Source organism: Hipposideros armiger, unplaced genomic scaffold (assembly GCF_001890085.2).
Source record: "Hipposideros armiger isolate ML-2016 unplaced genomic scaffold, ASM189008v1 scaffold_23, whole genome shotgun sequence".
NCBI lineage: Eukaryota > Metazoa > Chordata > Mammalia > Chiroptera > Hipposideridae > Hipposideros > Hipposideros armiger.
The window spans coordinates 5180950-5191914 of record NW_017731373.1 but is presented as its reverse complement, the minus strand read 5'-3'; the positions used below and the strand labels follow the sequence as shown (position 1 = coordinate 5191914).

At 37.7% G+C, this 10965-nt stretch overlaps 1 protein-coding gene across 1 annotated transcript in view; it reads left to right on the top strand.

The window, feature by feature from the left end:
• Positions 1-587: 587 nt before the first annotated feature.
• The window catches only part of ORC2 (origin recognition complex subunit 2), a 51168-nt gene continuing 40790 nt past the window's right edge, over positions 588-10965 (top strand). The window contains exons 1-4 of the mRNA XM_019635609.1: positions 588-837; positions 4239-4287; positions 5213-5316; positions 5798-5941. Coding sequence (XP_019491154.1) covers positions 5220-5316; positions 5798-5941 — 241 coding nt within the window. The 5' untranslated portion in view covers positions 588-837; positions 4239-4287; positions 5213-5219. The remainder of the gene's footprint in view (positions 838-4238; positions 4288-5212; positions 5317-5797; positions 5942-10965) is intronic.

Here is a 10965-nt window from a genome sequence, read left to right as displayed (position 1 = left end):
GTAATACTGTATCTCAGCAGGTTCATTGTTTCTTCCTCATTATCTCTTTCTACCTCTAATCATTCTGTTTTCCCTGTCTCTTCATTCCATTAGCAGTCTGGTCCTATCTCTATACTCAGTGCCGGGATCCTAATTCTCTTTAAAAGGGAATTAAAGGGAGGAAGGACTGTCTCCCCTCCTCCCTACCCCAAGCCTTTGAGATGTACGGGATCCCCAAATGAAGGAAGAGGGAGAGAGGAAGGGAGCGAGAACGAGAATTCATTCCCATTATCTTTTTCTTCAAAAGAAGGTATCTACAGAAACCAATGAACTCTTTTAAAATTGCCTCAAGACAGACAGACCGCTCAGCCCACCACACCTCTGCAAACTTCCTCGCATCTAACCAACACTTCCTTCTCCCTTCCCCGGAAACGGAAGGAGGAAAGGAAAGGCCCAAAAACCCCAGCGCTTTGGGGTTAGTTTCCCTCGGGTTTCGTGGTAGGCGGTGCTAGCAGGTCAGCACCGGCTGGTCAGCAGAGCCATCGCTCTCGCCCAACCCCACTTCCTATTGGTTTCCTAGGGCTCCGCCCCCTGAGCAGGGCGGGAGATTCAGTGTGCAGCAACCCGCCTCCCATCCCCCGCGGGCCTCCGGGGCACCCCTGGTCGACCCAGCTGCGGTACTGCTCCCAAAAATTTGGTCTTCCCCCTGGAAGCCGCCTTCCCTGCCGCGACCACTCAGCGGGGTAGCGTCGGGCAGGCGCCAAGCTGCTGGAGCCGCGCCAGGTGGAAACCTAGCGGTGCGTGGTGGAGCGCCGGTGCAGCCTGCCTCCCTCTCCTGCTTAGCTCCAAGCTTGTGAGGTGAGTCCAGAATGCGCCCAGCCCCGCGGGCGAGCTGGGGCGCTCCTGTTCCCGGGATTCCCCCCGGCACTCGGGGCAGGGTTCCTGCGCCTTCCTGTTTTACCTCCCCAGGCTACCCCCAGTCCCCGCGGGCACGAAGACCCCTGGGGTGGCCGGTTAGCAGCGTGAGGCCCGGGCCGAAGTCTGTAAATACTTGCTGGGGTGAGAGGCTCCCTCTGGAAAGGACTGTCTGTCCAGGAGGGATAGGCCTCTGTGCAAGGGACCCCTGTTACCAACATATTTGTTTCCCGGCGTAAGGAACCTTGTGATTGTCAAGAGACAAATGCAAAAATCTGTAACGAACGAAGTCAAGTGTCCTGGGAGAGGAGCAGGTACCATGAGGGCTGAGGAGGAGATCTCCTCCCAGAACTACCACTGGGGCAAAACCCTTTGATGAGATCCCAGACTGGAGGCACCAAAAGAACGCTGCTAACCGAACAGTCACCCTGGGACAGTGTTGATTATAAAACGTTGATAAGCCAGGCTCTTTGGGTACAGCTTTTTGAATTAAAAGGATGTTGATGCATTACTTGTCGTTTTACCATTGAAGTCCTAATAGAACCATCACACCTTCCCCTAGTTAAATTGCAATCTGAAGAAAAATAGCATGGCCCTACAACTTTGTATAATGGTACTGCATGATAAATGGACACCATTCATTCATCATGTATTCAGCACTTTTTCTGTTAGATGAGATAAAGAGATGTACTAGAGCTCTGCATGGCTAAGCTGAAGTTTAAAGTAAAAAATCCATAATAGCAACACTTAATTAGCATTTTCATATACCAAGCACATGACTTTATTTAATCGTCACAACTTTGTCCAAAGTCACACAGTTATTAAAATCAGAACCGAGGTTTATCTGATATTAAAATTGGTGCTTAACTACTAACCTATATCACCTTTTTAAAAGGATTGTTTTTCAAATTTGCAGTAAATCCTTTATTTGCTCTCAAAGGATGCGTTGCTGTTAACACTCATTTAGTGCTGCTGTACTGCCTTAACTCCTTGAAAGGAATCCACTTAAAAGTAAGCATCCAAGACAGTGTCTTGAAGAGTAAATGGTCACTAAATATTTGCATTGTATTGTATGATTGTTGGGTAGTATTTTTTTCAGAAATTCTTGGAGAAAAAGGAAAGTTTTTTTTTTTTCCAAGGTCTTTCCATAAATTTCTTCACTTTGGTGATTCTCTGCTATATAATAGATGACTTAAAATCTGAACAAGGAAATGACATATAAATACATTGGACTAGAAACAAGACTTAAGTCAGGTTGCCTCTGTCTGGTCAATTCTTATGTAAAATACCATAGGGAAATTGCCTAGGACAAATCTCAGTTTTCTAAAATGTTTGTTTTTAAATTTTTCTTGAAAATCTTTTTCCCCCCTGAAGGAACTACTAAACTTTCGCTCATGAGAATTATGTGACTGAACATTACTTATTTTTCACTTTGATTGCCAGAAAGCTTAAAGCCAGAATTCTTTCTATGATTTTATTTTCTGCTTTTCTTTATATTTTCCCTGATGCAGACTCCCTCTTTTTCTTTTTTTTTAAGATTTTTATTGGGGTATTGAGGGAAGGGAACAGTGTTGGGAATTGGGGAAGGAAGCCAAGTTGTTGTTCTTGAATCTTTGTTGTGGGGGACGCCAGTGGCCATCTTGCTTCCCGTCGGCAGCTTGTGGCCTCAGCTCAAGGTGCTGTGCTCATTCTTAGTTGCAGGTGGGCATAGCCACCACTCGTGGGAGTCGAACCAGCAGCCTTGTTGTTAAGAGTGCATGCCCTATCCACTGAGCCATCCAGGCAGCAGCTCAGCTCAAGGTGCCGAGTTCAGTCTTAGTTGCGGGTGGGCATAGCCCACCATGGAACAGGCAGTGTTGTTATACCAGCTGAGCCATCCTGCCACTTGTTGGCAGCTCAGCAACAGCTCAGCTTGGGCGCAGCGTCAGTGACCCATGTGGGAATCGAACCGTCGGCCCCATTGCTCAGAGCTCATGCTCTTAAGCCAACTCTTAACCAACTGAGTCACTCAGCTGGCCCCAGACTCCCTCTTGGTGTTAATAGTTTATCACTTGTTTTATTGCATTTGCTTATTGTCAGTGCTTCAAATCCTTTGTAGAACACAGCAGTATATAATTTAATATAATGTAGATTATGCTGCATCTGGCCATGCTCTTCAAAGTATGCTTGGTAAGAACTAGTGATGTTTAACCTAATGAACTGGAAACCTAGAGGAACTATAGAAGTCCTTGGATATTTGAACTGTCATGTGGGAAAATGGTTAAACATGTTATAAATAGTTTCCAGAGGTCAAAACAAACATTTAGGATAACAGATTTGTATTAAATGGCAGGAGAAGTATGTGATGGGATAGAATGATTAGGGACTTTGTAATTAGTCAAACTGGGGTTTCAGCTCTAACACACTTTCTAATTGTGTGAATTTGGGTGCGTGATTTAATATTTATCTCAGTTTACGCATCTATAAGTAGGGAGGTATATATACCCTCAAAAATGTATGCACATTTTAAGAAAGGAAAACTATTAAAATTGTAATACTCAAAATATACTGATGACAAAAGATGAATACAAGTCACGTTTGACTTCTGCAGCTACAAGAGGTGCTCAAAGTGGTTCCCATCAGCATCCAGACACTTCTGATTATGGCGAACTTCTGCTTGAACAAAGTTGACCAGTGTCCACTTGCATACATTTTTTTGGTACCCCTAACGTATACTCGTGTGTGTATGTGTATAATAACTACCTCAAAGAATCTGAGGGTTTAATAATCTGGTATACATAAAAGTGCCTAAAACAGTGCCTGACAAACGCCCTTCAAAAAGCTTTATTTTATATAAAGAAATTGTAAATTTATTTTATACATGTGTCATGTAGATGCATTAAACTTTTCCCCTAATATACCTAAATTCCCATAATAAAAAGTAGTATCATGACTAGAAAGATGACCCAAAAGAATATATTCTCCTGACAATGGTCATATAAATTATAGATGAAGTGTTATCTTTATACACAAAGTATAAACCTAATGTAATGGTTGTAAGGATTAAATGAGAATACATAATAATTTTCAAAACTGTGTCTAACACATAGTAAGTGCTCAAATTTTGGCCTCCTCCCTCTACCCATCTTTCCCTCCCCCTTCCCACCTCAATCCAGATCTTCTCAGTCTCCAAGGTTTCCTGCCGACAATGGCAATGGTCATTTTGCCCTTTACTATGCCATCATACCTTTGGCTTTGTAAGAAAGAACTGCATTTATCAATTCATCTTGTTTGTTAAGGAACATCTTTGGTTGCTTTTGTTTTCCTATTAGCTGATGCTGACTGAGTTCTTTTTCCAATTACAGGTGACTCTACCTGGATTTTCCAGCTGCACAATGTGTAGTATCTTTAAAGGTAAATGGAAACTTAAGACAAATAATTTAAGTGTGCTAGTTACAGAAGAAAACTTGGCAACACTTAGTAAGTTATCTGTATGCAAATAACTGACTCATGAGGAACACAGTCAGTAATTCTTGTCAAGAGAAAAAGCAAAAATAGGATTTTGAGAGAGAAAATTCATTTTTTGGATAAACTGATTAGCTGGCACCTAGTCGGAATCATCATTAATTAATTTGAGGCTATTAGTATTATCAGTTCTGAAGCTAAATTTTGTCCGAGTAGCAGGGTAGATTAAGCTGTTGCCTGCCAAACTCAAGTTTGTTCAGTGAAGATCTGACTATAAAGTACTGGAAGATGTATGCTTACTGTTTAGTCACCAAGACACCTAGAAAGCCATATTCATATTTGGCTTTCATGCAATAATAAAGTTGTAAAGTTGTTTGGCAAACATGCAATAATAGTAAAGGGAGGTGCTTGAGGATTATTGGATTCATGCTTGGTAACGCCAGTGAAGTACACATACTTCCAAATGGACTGTATCTTTCTAGTGAGCAGATACTAAAAACCCCCAAACTAGCATTCTTTGGTTTGGTTGCCCATTTTCTAAACTCATGTATTAACCATTCCTTTTCTGGTACTGTTGTTATTCTGTAGATTGGTTAGAGCTTTCTTAATGGGCAGAATTGTTTTCTTGTTATTACATTTCAGTTGCCTTGATTGGGTTTGACTTTTTCCAAGTTTCAGACACCTCTCTTTCATTTTTCAGATAAAGAATTATTACCTATTATCAAAAACATGATATTAATACAATAATGTACAATATATTTTTCATACTTAAGAGACTTCTTAAAATGTCATACATGTATTCATTATGTGAATGTTTATTTGGCTGTTGATAAGAATTTTTCATTACTTTTGAATGTTTTATTGCTTTGTTTAGGTTGGCAATGATGAATAAACTGGAATTAATGGAAGACAAGATGCTGGAGGTTCAGTTTGTGGGAGATGATGATGTTCTTAATCACATTCTTGATAGAGAAGGAGGTACTGAGTGATTATACAATTGAAGAAATAGATAGATACCTTTGTAATGGTTACGGATTATTTAACTTTTTAAAATATTTTAACCTATTTTGAACATATAGCACAAAGTATTTGATCTAGGAAAACTGTAAATAAAAACTGCTTTAGTTTTTAATTTATTCCTTTCAAACTTTATTGAAAATTAAAAATACTAAAGCCCAATCTAAAATGAAGTGCTCAGTAGTAGTGGTAAATAACTATCCATTGTAATTAAAATGTGTAATTAAAATTTGATCCCCCAAAATGTACACTTTTAAGTTTTTTGTTTTTAACTTAGAAACTGTGGATGAGTGGTCTGTACTTTAATCAAAGAGAAAACTGGATTTTTTCCCATCTTTGAAGTAATGACAATATAAGTAGTAGGGTTTGTTTACTTATTTAAATGTAATGTTTAGAAAGAATTTATACCTGTCACGTTCTAATTCTTTTTGTGTTCCTATAGGAGCTAAATTAAAAAAGGAGCGACCTCAACTTTTGGTCAACACAAAAAAAATAATAAAGAAGCCGGAACATGACTTGGAGGAGGATGACCATGAAGTCTTAAAAGATCAGAACTGTGTGCAAGTTTTAGGACAAAACCTTCAAGGTATTTGGTGAGGGAAGAGGGAATATACTTTCATATTTCTGCTAATAACCAAAATTGATTTGCAGGATATGTAAACGTAGTCTGGTAGGTTAGGCAATATTTTTTTTTTCTAATTTTTTTTTTACTGTAAGTACATATAACAGAAAATTTACCATCTTTACCATTTTTAAGTGTACAGTTCAGTTGTATTAAATACGTTCATGGTATTGTGCTGCCATCACCAACATCCATCTTCCTACAGGTTTTTTCTCTGCAGTTCTTTTTTATTTTTTTTCTTACAAACAACCAGTCTTGCACTTCATTATTTTTAGAAAGACAGGTTCTACAGACCAACCACTCTAAAGTTATTTTTAAAATATTTATATTTTTAACTAATTTGGAAAAATTTCATAAAGCAAGTAATTTCATTATTACCTTGATCTTCTTTACAGAAACAGAAGGAACATTTTAAGAAGTAATGTTGTCCCAACCTAGGCATGCCAGATTCCTGCTAGATTATACTTAAAATTTTGTAGGGTTGAATTATATTTCAGTTAGGACTTAAAGAGCACAGATTATATTAGGGTGCAAGGAGCACAGTTCTACTCAAGTTGGTTTAAAAATAAAGGTCAAGGAACGAAGTCAGTATTATTGGGCAGTAGGGTTATTGGAACTGGGACCGCATTAAAAACTGAGCGACTTTGCTTGCTGGATCTCCTAGTCTCCTATGCGTCATCTCTTGCATCTGTTCAGTTCTCTCTTTGCCACCTAGCTCCCTCATGTACATATTTTTTACTCTCTCATACTTGGCTTATAAATGGCCATCATGACTACTCCTGACCTTTTTGTCACTTCTTGAATCATAATGCTTCTGGTTTTGTTCCAGTGTTAAATGACATGATACCAAAAGTGATCACTGTCCCTCAATAGACTTAGTGGACAGGGTGGATTCTCTGAAAAGTTCCCAACTAGAATGTTGATATTTTTAGGGCGTATTCTAAATAGAACTTTGGATTCTTGACGACCTATTATGCTAGACCTAAGAAGAGATTGAAAGCAATAGTCAAAAAAAAAAAAAAAAGTATTTTCTTAAAAATTGTTTTTTATTGTAAAAGTAATACATATTTATAGTAGAAACTCAGTGCTTCCTACCTTTTTCACCTAATAGCACCCACAACAAATAATATTTGGAGGCACACTGAAATTGAGGAGAATTCGCCAGACTAGGGACAAATGAAACTCGAGGGCTTCTGAACCCTATTCCCACCCACTCTGCAGTCCCTGACTGGCATCCTCAAAGGCCTAATAGCATCAATATTCAGCACACCTGTTACCCATACCTTTAATTTCTGTACACTGGTTGGGAAATTTTGCCTTAAAGCAGTGTTTCTCAACCTTTTTTTTTAATCATCCCCTGAAGTAGCCTTTTTAGACATTTTCTCCTAATCATCCCCATCCATGAAATTTTAATACTATGTATATGCTATATGTCTGTTTATGTGCTATGACTCTTTGGAGGGCCACAGACCATTGTAATATCTAAAACGTTTTTTACACCCACCTCCTCCCACCAAAGAGCCAATTTTCATTCCATCAGTAGAAATATTGTTCCTGTTGAGAATGCATGCTTTAGAGAACATGGAGCTATTAACAATTTGGTGTGTATCTTTTATCTCTGTAAATGCATTCATACACATAAGCTGTGTCAGCAGTCTGTTGAGTCGAAGTGGAGCCATTCATTTGGCTATAGGAATGTACAACAGAGAAGCTCGTCACTTATAGTTAAGTCTTGCAGACATGACTCTTGTTTTGATTAGATTTTTGGGTTTTGGTTTTTTTTGCCAAAATGTGTTTGGGGGTGGAGAGTGGTATTCCAGATAAGATGTAAAAAGAGTTTTCTTTTAATTTTTTTTTTTCCAGGGAAGAAATGGTGATATCTCTCTGTCTTCTTTAATCTTATTTAGATATTGAACAATAGGCTTCTGTTTAATCTTTTATTATAAACAGAAAACAAGTACTATTTTTAAAACAGAGGAACATTTGACCAAGAATCTTTAGTAATCATTAAAAAAGAAAAAGACTTTTCAATAAGGACTTTTGAATACTTTACTAATTAATCCCTCTCCTTACTATTGAAGTGTAAGCTGTTTCTTATAAGCAACACGTATCTTGACATGCTTGGCATAATTCTCATCATCTATTAATGCATCCCAGCTGGAGAAAAATCTTTGCATGGATATGCTGCGTGATCTCAGGCATTAAATAAAAGAGCAATTTGTCTTATCAGTGCTTTTTTTTTTTTTAGTTGGGGAACAGTGTGTTTTTCCAGGACTCATCAGCTCCAAGTCAAGTAGTTGTTTCAATCTAATTGTGGAGAGTGCAACTCAGTGGCTCAAGCAGGGATCGAACTGGCAACCTTGGTGTTATGAGCATTGTGCTCTAACCCACTGAGCTGACCAGTTGCCCCTTATCAGTGCTTCATTTGAATAGTTGCTTTATTTTTTAATCTTATGAACAGAGTAATTCTATAATTGATTCTTTATAAGTTGGCTGCTAAAATATTCTGAGACAAATACTCGTACGAGTAATACATTTAATTTAGCCATATTCGTAATTCCTTTTTTTTTTTTTTTTAAGATTTTATTGGGGAATTGGGGGAGGGGAACAGCGCTGGGGAATCTGGGGAAGGGGAACAGACAAGTTGCTGTTGTTTTGTTCTTCAGTCTAGTTGTGGAGGATGTTGCTTCACTGGCCCAAGCTGGCACCATCATTGTGCTCTTCCTGGGTGAGACAGATCAGTCGCCGGCCTCTGGACGGCCGCTCACAGCGGCTGCTGGCCGCTCACGCTGGCTGCCGGCTACACATGGTAGCTTATGACAAACCACTGCAGCAGGGGACTGCAGCCTACGCCGTCGCTGGCGACCTATGGCAGCCCAGCTCCAGGTCGAGCTGTTGTTCAGCATCTTAGCTGTAGAGGGCAGTGTCACTGGCCCTCATATGGGATCTGAACCGGGTCCCTCTGGCTCTTAACCATCGCGCCACTCGGCTGGCCCTCGTAGTTCCATTTTTGAACTTAAGGACTACGTCAGAGTTTACTTTGCGGTTAAGTTAAAAAGAAATGTATTTTTACAAGTTGTAAAATGTATATAACAAAATTTATCTTAACCATTTTTAAGTGTATAAGTTCAGTATTAAGTACATTTACATTATTTTGCAACCAGAACTCTTTTCATCTTACAGAGCTGAAATTCTGTACCCATTAAACAATTCTTCAGTCCCCCTAGCCCCTGGCAACTACCATTCTACTTTATTTCTCTATGAATTTGACTACTCTAGGTACCTCATATGAGTGGAATCATACATTATTTGTCTTTTTGTGACTGGCTTATTTCACTTAGCATATCTTTAAGGTTCATCCACGTTGTAGCGCGTGTCACAATTTCCAATTTGTGGATAAATAATATTGCATTGTATTCATATACCACATTTTGTTTATCCATTTATCTGTCAATGGACATTTGGGTTGCTTCGACCTTTTGACTATTGTGAATAATAATGCTGCTATAAACTGCATGTACAGATATCTCTTTGAGACCCTGATGTGACTTCTTTTGGGTGTATTCCCAGAAGTGGAATTACTGAATCATATGGTAATTCTATTTTTAATTTTTTGAAGATCTGCCATACTATTTTCCACAGCGGCTATAGCAATGCACGTTTCTACTAACAGTGCACAGGGTTTCAATTTCTCTATAGCCTCACCAACACTGTTTTCTGGTTTTGTTTTTTTGTTTGTTTTATAATAGCTATCTTAATGGGTGTGAGGTGGTAGTGTTTCTTCTTTTTAAATTTAACATACTGTTAAATTCTTAGAGATTATACTCTTTACTAAAAGAACTTTAATAACTGAGTAATATTGCATTCTAATCTATAATATGTTTTTGTCTATTAGACTTTTGGGTTGTTTCTAACTTTTTATTGTAACCAATGCAGTAGTGATTACCCTTGAACATAAATCTTTGTATAGATTTCTTATTTTTTTATAAGAGACTCCTAGAAGTGAAATTACTGGTGAAAGTGCATGAATTTTATAAGGCATACATATTGCCAAATTGCTTTCTAGGAAGATAATATCAACTAGTATTAAGGTCCCTCATCAGCATTAAACATTTTTTTCTTATATTTATCAGCTACTTTAACTTCTTCTTTGAATTATATATTCATAGTTATTTGGTATTATATATTTTAAGTAATGTAAAAATTATTTAAAAGTTTTATATATATAATGTAAAGACAGCTTGGTCAGTGTGATTAGAACCATTGTTAGTTGGTCAGTCAATCAAAATATCAGAATCAGGAAATCATAAAAATAATTTAAATACTCTCAACATTTTGTTTTACTTATAAACATGTGTATATGTGTGTGTGTACACACACACACGAGTCTTTCCTTTGAGTATAAGTATTCCAGAGGCCAGTTGGTTGAAGAACAGCATCACTTTCTGTTTTTTGGTTTTGTTTTGTTTTTGTTTTTTTTTCAGATCGAATGTCCATCATGCATCATCTAGGATTTCAGGTTTCATTTCTTTCCATAAGCGCAATCATTTAAAGACACTATTTTTTTTTTTATTCAAGTTTATTGGGGTGACAATCGTTAGTAAAATTACATAGGTCTCAGTACAATTCATCATCTATATATCTTAAAGATACTTTTGATGCAATCTGAGTGCATTGTGCTTTTATGTTTTTCAAATTATTTCTTAAATATTTTATGGTTTCTCATCCATACCTAATTTGAAACCAGTTGTTCTAGTTAATAGCTTTTATCATGTATTTCTAAAGCATTAAATTTAGTTTACATAGAAACTACTTTACTCTTTTAAATTTATAATTTGTCTGTGTGCCAAACACTTGAGTTACATAACTGCAGTAACAAGTTATCCATAAACAGACTCATGCGTATGTGGAAACTAGATATATGATAGCAGTAGCATTGCAGATCACTCAGCTAAGGATTAATTGGTCAGTAAATGGTATAGGGACAA